Source organism: Poromitra crassiceps (genome assembly GCF_964638095.1).
Source record: "Poromitra crassiceps genome assembly, chromosome: 25".
Taxonomy (NCBI): Eukaryota; Metazoa; Chordata; class Actinopteri; order Beryciformes; family Melamphaidae; genus Poromitra; species Poromitra crassiceps.
This window is the reverse complement of record NC_139649.1, coordinates 20112122-20129620: the sequence shown is the minus strand read 5'-3', so window position 1 is coordinate 20129620 and position 17499 is coordinate 20112122. Positions and strand designations below refer to the sequence as shown.

General features: G+C 44.2%; 1 protein-coding gene across 1 annotated transcript; it reads left to right on the top strand.

Moving 5' to 3' along the window:
- The first annotated feature begins 379 nt into the window (after positions 1-379).
- LOC310798573 (unconventional myosin-If-like) lies at positions 380-4030 on the top strand. The gene is made up of 6 exons (XM_083661115.1): positions 380-498; positions 762-843; positions 2020-2126; positions 2807-2905; positions 3587-3731; positions 3914-4030. Exons 1-6 carry the CDS (start codon positions 482-484, stop codon positions 4019-4021), a joined length of 558 nt encoding a protein of 185 aa, XP_083517241.1. The 5' UTR covers positions 380-481; the 3' UTR covers positions 4022-4030.
- Positions 4031-17499: the final 13469 nt, after the last annotated feature.

The window sequence follows — 17499 nt, the reverse complement described above, 5'->3', positions numbered from 1 at the left end:
CCACCCGGGCGGTGGGCACTCGAGGACATGCGGACGGGCACGCATTCCTTCAGCGTTCACAGCGTCCCAGGTGGGAATCGAACCCAGGACCTTCGAGCTGTGAGGCGTATGGTGTATGGTGTTCTTTTTATCCCAGATGGAGTCTAACTACCACTGAGGAACACTCACTACCTGCAATATTCTAGTCTGCGATCTAATGAATGAGCTCTGTGGTGGGAAAGGCCTGAGTCAAGACAGCTGTTGTACACTGGAAGATCAGAGAGCAATACCTTGAAAGGCAGGAAGGAGACGTGGAAGGAGAGCGAGCGGAGCAGATTCAGACCTGGCACGACGAATCAGAGGAGCACAGGGGAGAAGAGGTGTTGGGGGATGGGGGTTGGAGCGCCATAGGAGGTGGTTGGTGTCATCTCAGGTGTCGTACGATATTTGTGGCTTCTGTCAGAGGAACCGGGATGTGCTTTTCCCTGACCTCATCGAGCTCATGCAGAACAGCGAACAGTGAGTGTCCCATACCGAACCAACATTTCCATGTACAAATTGTGTGGGACCGTTAAAACCATGGGAACTTACAGTATGTGTGGTATCATTAAAAACTATGGGAACTTACAGTATGTGTGGTATCATTAAAAACCATGGGAACTTACAGTATGTGTGGTATCATTTAAAACCATGGGAACTTACAGTATGTGTGGTATCATTAAAAACCATGGGAACTGCGGTGAGAAGATGCTTTGACCCTTGTTCTCGATTCATCTTCACAGTCACTTCATTCGCAGCTTGTTCCCTGAAAACCTCAACACAGATAAGAAAAGCAGGCCGACCACAGCCAGCTCCAAGATCAAGGTGAGAACCTGGCTGAAACATCTTCTACCCCATGCCACATACAGACTCAATGAGATTCCTTGTTCTGAATGAGAACAAGAAAAGTGTGTACGGAAATGTCATTATGAAGAAATATAAAACAAACAAACAAACCAAAAAAATGGGACAAATACACAGAATACAGTCAACCATAAAAGTGCACCGCTACTACATATTTTTGCTATTTGCCCCAGTTTTTGTTGGTCCTGATCACACCGCTGAGCAAGAATAGTAGTGTGCACATCTCAAAGTCCCATTTGTTGAAAATATGAGGTGGTACATGACATGATGACATGGTACCATACCATGATGACATGGTAAACAAAGGGCAGCTTATAATGGGACCCTATGGAGCCAGCCTTGAGTGTCTCACTCTAGAAGGCTGTGCTTTTTACTGAATTCACTTGATTTGAAAAACGGCGACAGTTCACACAACCTTAACATGACATACATGCTGTGTATACGTCAGGCCTTTGAGTTACTTCTGCTCTCGCTCAGAATGTCTCAAAATATAAGCCATGTGATGTATGCTTTTTGAGATATTAACGTTTTGTTCGGCACAACTCATGCTAGTTAACTGCTGGGGTTCCGGGGTGGCTTATCCGGGTGTCGTGATGTCACGCTGATTCGTCCTATAACACCCCCAGAAGGCTCAACGTGGTATATCCCACAACCGACCCCACCATCCTGTTCTGAGTGCTGATCAGACTCTTCTGCTGAAACTATCATCAATAAATCTAAATCAATCAAATCTATGATGATTTCTCTCAGTCGGGACGGTTTTGAGCGGCAGCTTGGCAGAGCGACCAGTTTCAGTACCTTCTTACCACCATGCATCTTCATTAGTAAGGCGGAGACTGCGTGTGCGACCAAGTCATCCACACATGAACGTGCAATTGTGTTGTCAGTGCTGTCACAGCAGAGATTCAGTGCACACACAGTTCACACAACAGGAAGGACTTGTGCCCATACTGATCTTGACATACTGTACACACCTGCTCTGCCTCACTCCACTCTCTTTCCCACAACAGTCGTGAGAGAATGGATAAAACCCACCCGCAGCACAGCTCAAATTGGGCAGACACACAATGTGGAAAAGGTTGTAATGATGCTTGGACTGTACACCTACTGTATGACGTAGTGAACATCTTCCCACAGGAACAAGCTAATGACCTAGTGAACACATTGATGAAGTGCACTCCTCATTATATCCGCTGCATCAAGCCCAATGAGACCAAGAGACCCAAAGACTGGGAGGAGAGCAGGTTGGCATCCTCACTCACGCACACACACACACACACACACACATACACACACACAAGGGCTGGGCAATATATCAACATTATATTGTGATGTGAGACTAGATATCGTCTTAGATTTTGGATATTGTAATATCGTCGTTATACCGGCTCCTCCAGTCTGCATGTCGACGTGTCCTTGGGCAAGACACTGAACCCCAAATTGCTGCCGTTGGTGTGCCAGCACCCTGCGTGGTAGCCTGCCACCATCGGTGTATGAATGGGTGAATGTACCTACTGATTGTAAAGCGCTTTGGATAAAAGCGCTATATAAATGCAGGCCATTTACCATTTATAGAATATGGCATAAGTGTTGTCTTTTCCTATAAGGCTGCATTACAGTAAAGTGATGTCATTTCCTGAACTTACCAGACTTTTCTATTTTATATTTTGTGTATCGCCGTTCAGCCTAGAAAATACAAAGATGTGATTTTTGGTCCATATCGCCCAGCCTCCCTCTCTCTTTCTCTGTTTCTTCTGTCTCACGCATACATATTTACATCTTCGTGTTGTCTCTCTCTCACACACACACACACAGACACACACACACACACACACACACACACACACACACACACACACACACACACACACACAGAGTAAACGCCACTGGAATAATGATGGTAATTAATTCCAACTGTTTCCAGGGCTAAGCATCAGGTGGAGTACCTCGGGCTGCGAGAAAACATTCGCGTCCGGAGGGCCGGCTTTGCCTATCGCAGAGCATTCCCTAAGTTCCTGCAGAGGTGAGTCAAACATGTGTGACTGTGTGTGTGTGTGTTGCAGCAGAGATGGGGACTTACTTGAGACTTGGACTTGAGTCGCACTTAAGTCACCAACACAGTGAGTTGAGACTTGACTTGAGACTCGTCCTTCAAAGACTTGAGACTTGACTTGGACTTGAGGTTTGGGACTTGTGAACAATCTTTATTTTTTATTTGTATTTTTTTGGTGCATTAACATTAAGGAAATGTCTACTAATGTCATCCAATCAACTGCACACTGTATTCTAATAGATAAGGAGTGAGGATAATACAGTACATGCTTTGAATTCCTTAGTTTTAGCTATGCAGTGTTCTAAGCAGACCGGATTGCATGCAGCAGATGATAGAACACTCATCCACAAGACTTGAGACTTGACTTGGACTTGCAAAAAATGACTTGTGAGCATGCATCCCATTTCTGTGTGTTTGTGTGCACGGTTTGCTCTAAGATCGTCCTGGGAGAGCAACATACATGTAACGTCTTTCTGCCTCCTGCTGTGTGTGTGTGTGTGTGTGTGCGCGTGTACGCGCATGCGTGTGTGTGTGTTCGCGCTGTGCGTGCGTATGTGTCTGTGTGTGTGTGTTCGTGCGTGCGTGTGTCTGTGTGTGTGTGTTCGTGCGTGCGTGTGTCTGTGTGCGTGCGTGTGTGTTTGTCGTGTCCAGATATGCCATTCTGACCGCTGAGACATGGCCGCCCTGGAGGGGTCCCGAGCAGCAGGGGGTCCTTCACCTCCTCAGATCCGTCAACATGGACACCGACCAGTACCAGATGGGACGCACCAAGGTCTTTGTCAAGAACCCCGAATCGGTACTGAGCAGTTCATTGACTTGATGGATAGCAAACTGATGAAAATGAAATAGTTTAAAAAACAACATGAGGAATCATTCCGAACTGAAAAGAATGTACATGTATGTATGTATGTATGTATGTATGTATGTATGTATGTATGTATGTATGTACCGTATGTATAATGTATGTGTGCTCCACAGCTCTTCCTGCTGGAGGAGATGAGAGAGAGAGACAGTTTGACACTTTCGCCAGGACCATCCAGAAGGCCTGGAGGAAATACAGCGCCAGGAGGAAGTATGAACAGATGAGAGAGGAGGGTGAGTTGTCAACCAGTTTTCAGGCTTTCGAATCTGCCCACTCCACATTTGGATAGGATGAACTTTTGTGGGGCGGGCAAATGGCAGAGCCAATGGCAGACCTCTGTGCATTTCCTGCTCGTGCATGTGTCATTTCATTCACGGACAGCTAGCGCTGTGAACGGACCAGTCCTCCTCTTTCTGCCTTCTTCCACCCCTCCCCTCCCTTCTCCTACCAAACACCAGCAGTGTTTGCATACTTCCCAGAGAGCATTGCGGCAGCATAACATTTTACAAGAAAACAACCAAATCAGGCTAAAAAGTGTTGGATAGAAATCATATTTATTTTTAACACTCAACATGCAATTCTGGAATATTTACATTTACATACAGGACTTTCACTTGTAACAGATTGAAACTAGTATTTATAGTTGATTGATTGATTAATTGATTGATTGATAGTAGCTATATATAAACTATAGTATTTGTATACTGTGGTATTTCTACTTTTACTCATTTAGGCCTAAAAGATCTGAGAACTTCTGCAACACCACTGTCCTAATCGCACTATTCGAGTCACATCTTATGTCCCGGTCCATAACGTGTGTCCCTCCTTTGCCCCACTCAGCCTCAGACATCCTGAGAACTCCAAGGAGCGGCGGAGGAACAGCATCAACCAGACCACCTGGGTCTGGAGCAGCGGCCAGAGCTGCGCCAATTCCATGGCCAAGAGGGAGCGGGTCGACTTTGCCGACTCCGTCACCCAGTATGACCGCAGGTTTAAGGTGAGGTCCAACTCCTGTTTGATACAGATGGAAAAATGATTACTGTAAAGACAAGTCAAGTAAAGACAAAAATGTGTCCCTAAAGCTGGGCTCAGACTACAGGATTCTGACAATCCTAGCTGATTTTGAAATCTGGCTGTGACACGCACTACAGGAGAATCTTCCCAGATTATCTTCCCTAGAATCTCAAACATGCACACACTACAAGATTTGTAAATGTGGCGCACCACGCACTACAGGGTATTATTAAGATTATCGGCAGGATAATCACATTGATGCCCGGCCATACTCCGAACCTGTTTCGTTTTTGGGGTTCCAGCAGTGACCAAAGCGCTCCGCCCCCACCTCACCTCCTCTCTCTTTTCCCTCATTTTCATGCCCGTCTCGCCAAACAAATGAATCTCACGGTAGTTAGCATGCGTGTAAACAACGCGACTCTATTGTCTGTACAAGTGAGAACACAAACACATGCGCTACCAAAATATATTCCCCTGCTGCATGTCATGAGATCGGCAAAAGTTTGGATAGACTGGATTGCTTCCCGCAGCAACAATGCCTTTTTTCCCCACACTGCCTGATAAAACAGGTAGGAGATTACAGCCTCTGACTGGCAGGGGCTCAAAACTACGATATCACAACTTTTTATTCATTGGTCATTCATTGTGATATAAATTAGTGACATTTTCCCCCAAATCCTCATGGTTCTGTGCTGTTTGTATTTGGTCGCCTATCTGATGCCTGCAGTGCATCAAATGAGCCGCGTCAATTAATGATAATGACGGGAGTCTGACGCAGCAGCAGGATGATGTATTCGCGCAGATTTTCAGTCCTAAATATCAAACATGTTTGATATGATCGGGACGGCCCCGATGAGGCTTTGAGCAGATCGGGAGGGTTAAGATTGGATCTGCAAACAGCTCACACTACAAGATAATCGGTGCCGAAAGTCAGGCCCGACCAAGCTTGGCAAGCTGCCAGGCCAGATTTCTCCTCCGATTCTCGGGAGGGGTGAATCGGGCATAAATCGGCCCGAAAATCCTGTAGTGTGAGCCAGCCTTAAAAGACACACTTATTGTCCTTCAAAGGAATGAAGAAAAAAACATCTGTTACTGTAAGTTGCTTTGCATTACAAAAGTAAAGGCCATTCCGTGGCCTAATGGATAAGACACAGGACCGCGAAGCGGGCGCCGCAGGATCGAATCCCCCATGAGGTGCTATCCCCCCCCCCCATTAAAAACATGCAGAAGATCAGGGCCCGTATTTATCAAGCGTCTCAGAGTGCCATTTTAGTCGTAAGTGCTGAGAATTTGTGAAATTTAGTCCTACTCTCACACTTAAGAATAAAAGCTTTTTATTAACCTTCTTAAGACTAGGAAACACTCCTACTCCCCCAGCTATTTAGGAGTCCTCAGGAGGTGTCCTAAGTGGTTAGGAGTTGCCAGCAGGGCAATGTTGACATCATGGCATTCAGGAGACAGAGACGTGCGCGAATCTTCAGAGAGCGGAAGGATGTACTTGAATTATTTGACAACGAGCAGTTGATCAAACGATATCGATTAGACAGAGCGGGCATCATCTATGTGACCGATTTGATTAGGGACATCATCACACCACTGACCCTTCGCAGCAATGGCATAACAGCAGAACATGTTTGCTCATCATACAGCCTATAGAACCTCGCTATATAGGGTAGTCAATTGACAGCACACCAGATTCGAATCAGTTGTGGGATTAGGTAAATTGGGTGGATTAGGAAAGATTTAGCCTATTCTTGAGTCATTTTCAATGTAGGCTATCTTGTATTATTTTGTTGATAATTTCTTCTGAAATTATTGGTGAATATATGCTACACTCCCATTGTGCATTTCACTGTTGAATCATCTCTATTTAGGATATTCGTGCATAAGGGATTCCATTCAGCGATTGGCCATTCCTGTGTACTTGGAATTGCGTCATCAACATTTCCCTTTACGGCACACACACACACACACACACACACCTGTCACACACACACACACACCTGTCACACACACACACCTGTCACACACACACACACCTGGCACACACACCTGTCGTAAATCAGCTCTGAGATTGACACTTAGGATTCAGTCCTACACCTCGCTGAAAGAGGGAGTGAGATGCATAATAACTGACTTTTAAGTGCAGCTTTTGGCTGGGAATTTTTTTGCTCATAAGTGTACTCTTAGCAGTGTTCTTAGCAGTAATTCTAGGAAGCTTGATAAATACGGGCCCAGGGCCCGTATTTATCAAGCGTCTCAGAGTGCCATTTTAGTCCTAAGTGCTGAGAATTTGTGAAATTTAGTCCTACTCTCACACTTAAGAATAAAAGCTTTTTATCAACCTTCTTAAGACTAGGAAACACTCCTACTCCCCCAGCTATTTAGGAGTCCTCAGGAGGTGTCCTAAGTGGTTAGGAGTTGCCAGCAGGGCAATGTTGACCAGTGGTGTAGTCTACCTTTTTTCAGAGGGTATACTGACTGACTGACATTTCCCACGGATATTGTCGCGTTTTTCTTTCATGGCTTGACAGAAAAAGTATGCCTTCACGCGCCTAGTTGGCTTGAAAATAGAACTCACGTAAAAATCGGCGCAGCTCAGGCGAGGCGTGGGTACACGGAAGGTTCACGTTGAGGCGCCCTGTGTACACAGCCTCATTGACTAAAAAGGACGCCTTTAAAAGCGTGGGTAAAGGCAAGGCTTGGGTGCTGTGTGTGAACGTAGGGTAACACACAGAGTGTGCATCACCCTGTGCACGTAGAGCGCACAGGGTGAATTTTATAAATGGAAATTGAAAACGATACATATCATAGCGCATTTCCCAGTGCGCATATGCAAATCTGAGTCGTTTCGCAGTGTGTATACGGCGTATACCTGCGTATCACATAGACGACACCACTGATGTTGACATCATGGCATTCAGGAGACAGAGAAGTGCGCAAATCTTCTCCACTAAGCACAGCGTGTCATCCTCCATCCAATTCGGCTTTCTTTTGGATTCCATGTTTGCTCATCATACAGCCTATAGAACCTCGCTATATAGGGTAGTCAATTGACAGCACACCAGTTTCGAGTCAGTTGTGGGATTAGGTAAATTGGGTGGATTAGGAAAGATTTAGCCTATTCTTGAGTCATTTTCAATGTAGGCTATCTTGTATTATTTTGTTGATAATTTCTTCTGAAATTATTGGTGAATATATGCTACACTCCCATTGTGCATTTCACTGTTGAATCATCTCTATTTAGGATATTTCGTGCATAAGGGATTCCATTCAGCGATTGGCCATTCCTGTGTACTTGGAATTGCGTCATCAACATTTCCCTTTACGGCACACACACACACACACACACACCTGTCACCACACACACACACACACACACACACACACACCTGTCGTAAATCAGCTCTGAGATTGACACTTAGGATTCAGTCCTACACCTCGCTGAAAGAGGGAGTGAGATGCATAATAACTGACTTTTAAGTGCAGCTTTTAGCTGGGAATTTTTTTGCTCATAAGTGTACTCTTAGCAGTGTTCTTAGGAGTAATTCTAGGAAGCTTGATAAATACGGGCCCTGATTTCTTGGGGAAGGGCGTTCCAGAGTCTGGGAGCTGCCCGAGAGAAAGCTCTGTCCCCAAAGCTGCGGAGTTTGGACTTGGGGGTGGAAAGGAGGTCGGCTGAGGAGGATCTGAGGGACCGGGAGGGTTGGTAGGGGGAGAGGAGGTCTGTGAGGTAAGGGGGGGCCAGTTGATGAAGGGCTTTGTAGGTGATGACCAGGATTTTGTAGTTGATGCGGTAGGAGATGGGAAGCCAGTTCTTTGAGGACAGGGGTGATGTGGTGCCAGGATTTGGTGTGGGTGAGGAGTCGAGCTGCTGCGTTCTGAACCAGTTGGAGTCTGTTGATGAGGGTGGAGTTGATGCCGTGAAGGAGTGAGTTGCAGTAGTCCAGGCGGGAGGAGATGAAGGCGTGAATGAGAGTTTCAGCAGTGGAGTGTGAGAGGGAGGGGCGAATTTTAGCAATATTACGGAGGTGGTAGAAGGAGGATTTGATGATTTGACGGATGTGGGGTTCAAGGGAAAGGGTGGGGTCAATGATGACGCCGAGATTGCGTGCCTGGGAGGAAGGGGAAACAGTGGTGTTATCGATGGTGAGGGTGGGGTTGTTGGTTTTGGAGAGAGTGGACTTGGAGCCGATGAGGAGAAGTTCTGTTTTATCACTGTTGAGTTGTAGAAAGTTTTCTTGCATCCAGGATTTAATAGCAGACAGGCAGGAGTTGATGTGGGAGAGGGGTGGGTTGTGGGGGGAGGTGGTGCTGAGGTAGATCTGGGTGTCTGGGTGTCTGAGGTAGATCTGGGTGTCGTCGGCATAACAGTGAAAGATGCACCCTGCGTTGAAACGTCAGTCAATAAAAACGTGTCTACACTTGATCCGTGTGCTCCAGTATCTTTGGATGTTATCTGAAGCCTCTCCTCTAAGATTGCCCTCTCCTTAGAGCCTGCTGGGCTGCTTGGGTGGAAGTGCGCCTAACCTCATCCTGCAAGTGTGAATTCTGTTTTTGTTTGAGTCACAATTTTACAAAATACTATAATTTGTATGCATCTCCATCTGGGCCCTTACATTACATTACATTACGTCATTTGGCAGACGTTTTTATCCAAAGCGACTTACAATAACACATTTTTGTCAGCAATAGAGCAATCAACTATGCACCACAGTCTATGACAACTACAACTTCTGAAGGAACAGTGGTACAAGTTTAGTTCAGGTTATTTTTGTATTTATTTTTTTAAGAGAGAAAGAAGTTAGTTCAAGAAGGGCCCAGATGGAGCCTGAAAAGGTGTGTCTTTAGTCTTTTCCGAAAGATCAAGTTCTTGATCTAACTTATTTCTCTTAAAAAAAAAAAAAAATCCCAAACTAACCTTAACTTGTATCACTCTTCCTTCAGAAGTTGTAGTTGTCATAGACTCTGTTACATAGTTGATTGCTCTATTGCTGACAAAATGTGTTATTGTAAGTTGCTTTGGATAAAAGTGTCTGCCAACTGACGTAATGTAATGTAATGTAATGTAATGTAATGTAATGTATGGAGATCTTGTAAAATTGTGATGGAGAATTTAAAAGCAGTCTCATCTGTGATTACAGCAGAATAAAATGAAGCTAATATCACAATTCACAATATCACAATTCAGAGCTAGACACATTCTCTTCAAAGTCCTCTGAGACATGTGCTTGTGAATTAGAGCTATACAAATAAAACTGGACTTGACTGCACTCAGGGCCTACAATGACGGCCAGCTGTCCCCGGCCGCCAAGGGCAGCGTGGAGAGCGTGGAGAGGGACGACCAGCCTCCTCTCTCCCCCTCGTCCCCTACAGGTGCCTTCTCCTTCAAGCCCCGCCCCCAACACCCCTCGCCCCCTACAGGTGCCTTCTCCTTCAAGCCCCGCCCCCAACACCGACAACATGCCAAGGTTAAGCTGGCAGCAGCCAAACTGCACCTCAGCAGTGTGTTTGGGCAGCAGGTGAAATGTTTAGTTCAGTGTTCAATATTCACCATAGAGCAGCACTTCAAACCTTTTCACACCAAGGATCCCTAAACTGTCATAAATTAGACCATGGAGCCAGTGGTGTAGTGGAGGGTAGACGCAGGTAGACCCACTTACTTTTCAGTCGGCATTGAGTCTGCCCACTTCTAAATCCACTCTGACGCGTATCCATCCATTGTTTTTTTTCTCTTTTCTTCCTAAAGGCACGGCCCGCCCTACTCTGCCTCGATTGGCTAGAAGTACTGGGTGCCTGCTTTAGTTTGTTGGGTAAGCCAATCAGAGGCAGAGTAGGGCGGGTCCTTTCCTTTGCCTTCCTACTAGGATAAAAATGTTGGCTCTCTCTCCTGCGACCTGCCTGCCCCACCTGAGATGAGAAGATGAAGCGAAGAGAGCTACTAACCCTACACTGCCCAAAAGAAAGACTGATGCACATGATGTACAGTAAGTAGAATGTGTGGAATTGTATTTTTATTTATATTTTTTATTTTGGGCTGGGCGATATGGACAAAATCAAATATCACAATATTTTTGACCAAATACATCAATATTGATATTGTGACAATATTGTAGGGGTGACTAATTGCTGCTTTCATAAAATATTGAGACAATGAGATTTTTGATAAATAATCATTAGTAATGTGGATATAATGACTAAGTGGGTAAAGGCAAATAATAGATACAGCCATGCTGTCGCTTTGTGAGATGGCCTCTAGTTGGTTTGGACCTTCAAGCCAATCACGGTGCTTAAACATGTCATGTGACGGCAAACGCCAGTCAAACAGGACACCAAGTGACTTTAAACAAACACACATTCAAATGAGAAGTGTGCAGACAGTTTACTGAGCCGTGGAGCTGAGAGGTTATGTTGTGAAAACTTTAATCAAGAAGAAACTACATTTCCTATTTCCTATTTTCATCCCATTGTGAGTACAATGTGTGCAAGTGAATTCAACTTCTATGAAATAGCTCTGTTATGAGCGAAGCTAGTCCCCTGTTTTTCTGACGTCGACTTTTTCAGACCATGGGGAACCATGTTAAAGTGATGAACATCATAGCGCTTCCCATACATACACAGTGCAGCCCCCTCCCTCCGCTGCGAGTGGAGACTGTAGGTATCGAAATGCAAATACACCCTTTTCACGGGGGCCATTTTGTGTCGAAAAGGCAGGGTAAACAGAGGTGCAAGGAAAACACTAATGAGCGTTTCCAATGTACATGATTGGAAGTTAAAACTGAATAATGACATCACAACAGTCTAATCCTAATGTTAATTTAAAATGTGATAGTCCTCTAAATCTGGCTTCAAACGGCCACAATTTAAAAAAAAACATAAAAAAAAAATGGGCCTGAGAATGTGGGCTTCAGTAAAAATAAAAGTATTAAAAAAAAGAATGTGCGCTTCTACAAAATATGTCCCCTCCACCTTTGAAATCAAAGCTATGTCCATGGATAATATGAGGGCATTTTGGTAAACAAACCGTGTCACTGGGTGGCAACGGCAATGGAACCCTATGGAGCCTGAGTTTGAGCGTCTTGACAGTCTATGACAACTACAACTTCTGAAGGAACAGTGGTACAAGTTTAGTTCAGGTTATTTTTGTATTTATTTTTTTAAGAGAGAAAGAAGTTAGTTCAAGAAGGGCCCAGATGGAGCCTGAAAAGGTGTGTCTTTAGTCTTTTCCGAAAGATCAAGTTCTTGATCTAACTTATTTCTCTTAAAAAAAAAAAAAAATCCCAAACTAACCTTAACTTGTATCACTCTTCCTTCAGAAGTTGTAGTTGTCATAGACTCTGTTACATAGTTGATTGCTCTATTGCTGACAAAATGTGTTATTGTAAGTTGCTTTGGATAAAAGTGTCTGCCAACTGACGTAATGTAATGTAATGTAATGTAATGTAATGTAATGTATGGAGATCTTGTAAAATTGTGATGGAGAATTTAAAAGCAGTCTCATCTGTGATTACAGCAGAATAAAATGAAGCTAATATCACAATTCACAATATCACAATTCAGAGCTAGACACATTCTCTTCAAAGTCCTCTGAGACATGTGCTTGTGAATTAGAGCTATACAAATAAAACTGGACTTGACTGCACTCAGGGCCTACAATGACGGCCAGCTGTCCCCGGCCGCCAAGGGCAGCGTGGAGAGCGTGGAGAGGGACGACCAGCCTCCTCTCTCCCCCTCGTCCCCTACAGGTGCCTTCTCCTTCAAGCCCCGCCCCCAACACCCCTCGCCCCCTACAGGTGCCTTCTCCTTCAAGCCCCGCCCCCAACACCGACAACATGCCAAGGTTAAGCTGGCAGCAGCCAAACTGCACCTCAGCAGTGTGTTTGGGCAGCAGGTGAAATGTTTAGTTCAGTGTTCAATATTCACCATAGAGCAGCACTTCAAACCTTTTCACACCAAGGATCCCTAAACTGTCATAAATTAGACCATGGAGCCAGTGGTGTAGTGGAGGGTAGACGCAGGTAGACCCACTTACTTTTCAGTCGGCATTGAGTCTGCCCACTTCTAAATCCACTCTGACGCGTATCCATCCATTGTTTTTTTTCTCTTTTCTTCCTAAAGGCACGGCCCGCCCTACTCTGCCTCGATTGGCTAGAAGTACTGGGTGCCTGCTTTAGTTTGTTGGGTAAGCCAATCAGAGGCAGAGTAGGGCGGGTCCTTTCCTTTGCCTTCCTACTAGGATAAAAATGTTGGCTCTCTCTCCTGCGACCTGCCTGCCCCACCTGAGATGAGAAGATGAAGCGAAGAGAGCTACTAACCCTACACTGCCCAAAAGAAAGACTGATGCACATGATGTACAGTAAGTAGAATGTGTGGAATTGTATTTTTATTTATATTTTTTATTTTGGGCTGGGCGATATGGACAAAATCAAATATCACAATATTTTTGACCAAATACATCAATATTGATATTGTGACAATATTGTAGGGGTGACTAATTGCTGCTTTCATAAAATATTGAGACAATGAGATTTTTGATAAATAATCATTAGTAATGTGGATATAATGACTAAGTGGGTAAAGGCAAATAATAGATACAGCCATGCTGTCGCTTTGTGAGATGGCCTCTAGTTGGTTTGGACCTTCAAGCCAATCACGGTGCTTAAACATGTCATGTGACGGCAAACGCCAGTCAAACAGGACACCAAGTGACTTTAAACAAACACACATTCAAATGAGAAGTGTGCAGACAGTTTACTGAGCCGTGGAGCTGAGAGGTTATGTTGTGAAAACTTTAATCAAGAAGAAACTACATTTCCTATTTCCTATTTTCATCCCATTGTGAGTACAATGTGTGCAAGTGAATTCAACTTCTATGAAATAGCTCTGTTATGAGCGAAGCTAGTCCCCTGTTTTTCTGACGTCGACTTTTTCAGACCATGGGGAACCATGTTAAAGTGATGAACATCATAGCGCTTCCCATACATACACAGTGCAGCCCCCTCCCTCCGCTGCGAGTGGAGACTGTAGGTATCGAAATGCAAATACACCCTTTTCACGGGGGCCATTTTGTGTCGAAAAGGCAGGGTAAACAGAGGTGCAAGGAAAACACTAATGAGCGTTTCCAATGTACATGATTGGAAGTTAAAACTGAATAATGACATCACAACAGTCTAATCCTAATGTTAATTTAAAATGTGATAGTCCTCTAAATCTGGCTTCAAACGGCCACAATTTAAAAAAAAACATAAAAAAAAAATGGGCCTGAGAATGTGGGCTTCAGTAAAAATAAAAGTATTAAAAAAAAGAATGTGCGCTTCTACAAAATATGTCCCCTCCACCTTTGAAATCAAAGCTATGTCCATGGATAATATGAGGGCATTTTGGTAAACAAACCGTGTCACTGGGTGGCAACGGCAATGGAACCCTATGGAGCCTGAGTTTGAGCGTCTTGACTCTAGCCGGCTGACCGTGTTTACAATTTAAAAACTGTGACAGTTTAACACGACATGCATATATTATACATCAAACTCTTGAGCTAATTCTGCTCTCACTCAGAATGTCAAAATATAACCGATGTGATGTATACTTTTTGAGATATTAACGTTTGTTTATACTAGTTAACTGCAGCGGGGTTACGCATTTTTGGGTGGCAGTGACGTCACGCTGATTCATCCTATTAGGTCAATCATCTAAATGCTATAAAACCTTTCAAACATATTCATTGCAGGATGATGTTTTCATAGAGGCCATTTACAATCTGATCACCAAAAACGCATGTTAATGCCAGGTGTAAATGGCCTCTTAGTTGTGTTTGATTTTAAGATGAAAATTGAAGCAACACATTTTATACAGTAGTAACCATTTTATTTTTTACCCCTAAAATAGTCTTGCTTCCCAGACACTCTCTAATACATCATAGCCTAATGTACAACACTGAGCTTGAAAGAATAGATTGCATGGAAAGGGGAGGAGGGGGGGCGGGGGGCACAATCACATAAAAACAGTAACATTTGTAACCTAACCACTAACCCTCCGCCCAACCCTGCTAGGTGGCATGTTGGCTCCGCACCACCATCCACAAGCTGGAGTCTTGGGAGAACTTCAGTGCTGAACTGATAGGAAGCGGGTTCTTCTCAGAAGTTTTCAAGGTACTACTTGTCTCAAACTACTCAGTGAGGGACATTATACAACTCTTTTGTGTCCTCACATGTTGTTTTCATGGCTAAGATTTTTGTTTGATAAAGTCTGTGGAACAAATATGAAAGAGCATGGTGCTGACCAACACATTTTGAATGTGAATAACTTAGCAGTGGTTCTCAACCTAGGGTCCGGGGACCACCAGTAGTCCTTGAGGGGGTTCCAGGGGGTCCCCAGCAAATTGAGTTAACACAACTAGACAATGTAGCAGATACTGTAACTGTTTTGATCCTAGTTCCACTGCTTTCTCTACATTACAGATTGTCATGGAATTCTGGACAAAATCATATCTAACAATAGAAATATTCCCAGATTTGGGTCAGTGAGATCAAATATCAACAAATGGGGGGGGGGGGGTCTGTGGCCTTAATTTGTATTAAATTAGGGGTCCTTGATATGGAAAAGGTTTAGAATCACTGGCTTAGAGGCTGTGGTGTGTTTGAAGGAAACAAGTCTGCCTTCACCTTCTTAAAGACTAGAATATTCATATATAATATAATATAAATATAATATTTCCCACAGCCTGAGCCAAAAAGTACTGAGGGAACTAAGCTCATATCGCCCTCAGAGACAAAGGGACACAGTAAAAATCTGAACTCCAGCTATTAGCTGACCTATTTCTGCCGCTCCAGTCTGAGCACATTTCTGTCTGCTGTTGGTATGCCTGGAACTATGGATTGTGTTTTTACACAAAACTATGATTCCATTTAAAACATATTATGTCTAATTCTCACATTATAACTTTGGAATGGGATTTTGTGTCCTGGCAAATTTGTAGTCCTACACATACATGTACATAAACAGGGATTTGCATGTGATGTGGATGTAGAAGCTGTGGACCACAAGATGGACTGCATCTGTGCTCTTCAATAGCAAGTCCATGCGATTACAAGTGTATAGGTTCCAAATCAAGGCACAGTGTATTAAGAGAGGAAAGGGACCAGCACAGGACAAACACAGAGACTCATCATTAAAAACATATTGCATAATTGTACTGTGACAAAAACACAACAAAGATGCAATAACAAAGATAGATTTTGCTTTTACAATATCAGTTTGTTCTTAAACAATTCTTTTTCCAAAAGTGTGTGGGTTCTGCTTCCAGGTCATGCACAGGGAAACACACAAAATAATGGTGGTGAAGATGTACCACAACAAGGTCGACCAAGACAGCATCGCACAGGAGATCAGGCTGCTACAGAAGCTCTCGCACCCAAACATGGTCAGGTGAGTTTCTGTGACCTTCAACACTGACCACCCTGTCCACTAAACACATTCATGATCTGTGACCTTCAACACTGACCACCCTGTCCACTAAACACATTCATGATCTGTGACCTTCAACACTGACCACCCTGTCCACTAAACACATTCATGATCTGTGACCTTCAACACTGACCACCCTGTCCACTAAACACATTCATGATCTGTGACCTTCAACACTGACCACCCTGTCCACTAAACACATTCATGATCTGTGACCTTCAACACTGACCACCCTGTCCACTAAACACATTCATGATCTGTGACCTTCAACACTGACCACCCTGTCCACTAAACACATTCATGATCTGTGACCTTCAACACTGACCACCCTGTCCACTAAACACATTCATGATCTGTGACCTTCAACACTGACCACCCTGTCCACTAAACACATTCATGATCTGTGACCTTCAACACTGACCACCCTGTCCACTAAACACATTCATGATCTGTGACCTTCAACACTGACCACCCTGTCCACTAAACACATTCATGATCTGTGACCTTCAACACTGACCACCCTGTCCACTAAACACATTCATGATCTGTGACCTTCAACACTGACCACCCTGTCCACTAAACACATTCATGATCTGTGACCTTCAACACTGACCACCCTGTCCACTAAACACATTCATGAGTACACGTGTTCCTCTGACCACCCTGTCCACTAAACACATTCATGAGTACACGTGTTCCTCTGACCACCCTGTCCACTAAACACATTCATGAGTACATGTGTTCCTCTGACCACCCTGTCCACTAAACACATTCATGAGTACATGTGTTCCTCTGACCACCCTGTCCACTAAACACATTCATGAGTACATGTGTTCCCCTGTCCACCCTGTCCACTAAACACATTCATGAGTACATGTGTTCCTCTGACCACCCTGTCCACTAAACACATTCATGAGTACACGTGTTCCTCTGACCACCCTGTCCACTAAACACATTCATGAGTACACGTGTTCCTCTGACCACCCTGTCCACTAAACACATTCATGAGTACACGTGTTCCTCTGACCACCCTGTCCACTAAACACATTCATGAGTACATGTGTTCCCCTGTCCACCCTGTCCACTAAACACATTCATGAGTACACGTGTTCCTCTGACCACCCTGTCCACTAAACACATTCATGAGTACACGTGTTCCTCTGTCCACCCTGTCCACTAAACACATTCATGAGTACATGTGTTCCTCTGACCACCCTGTCCACTA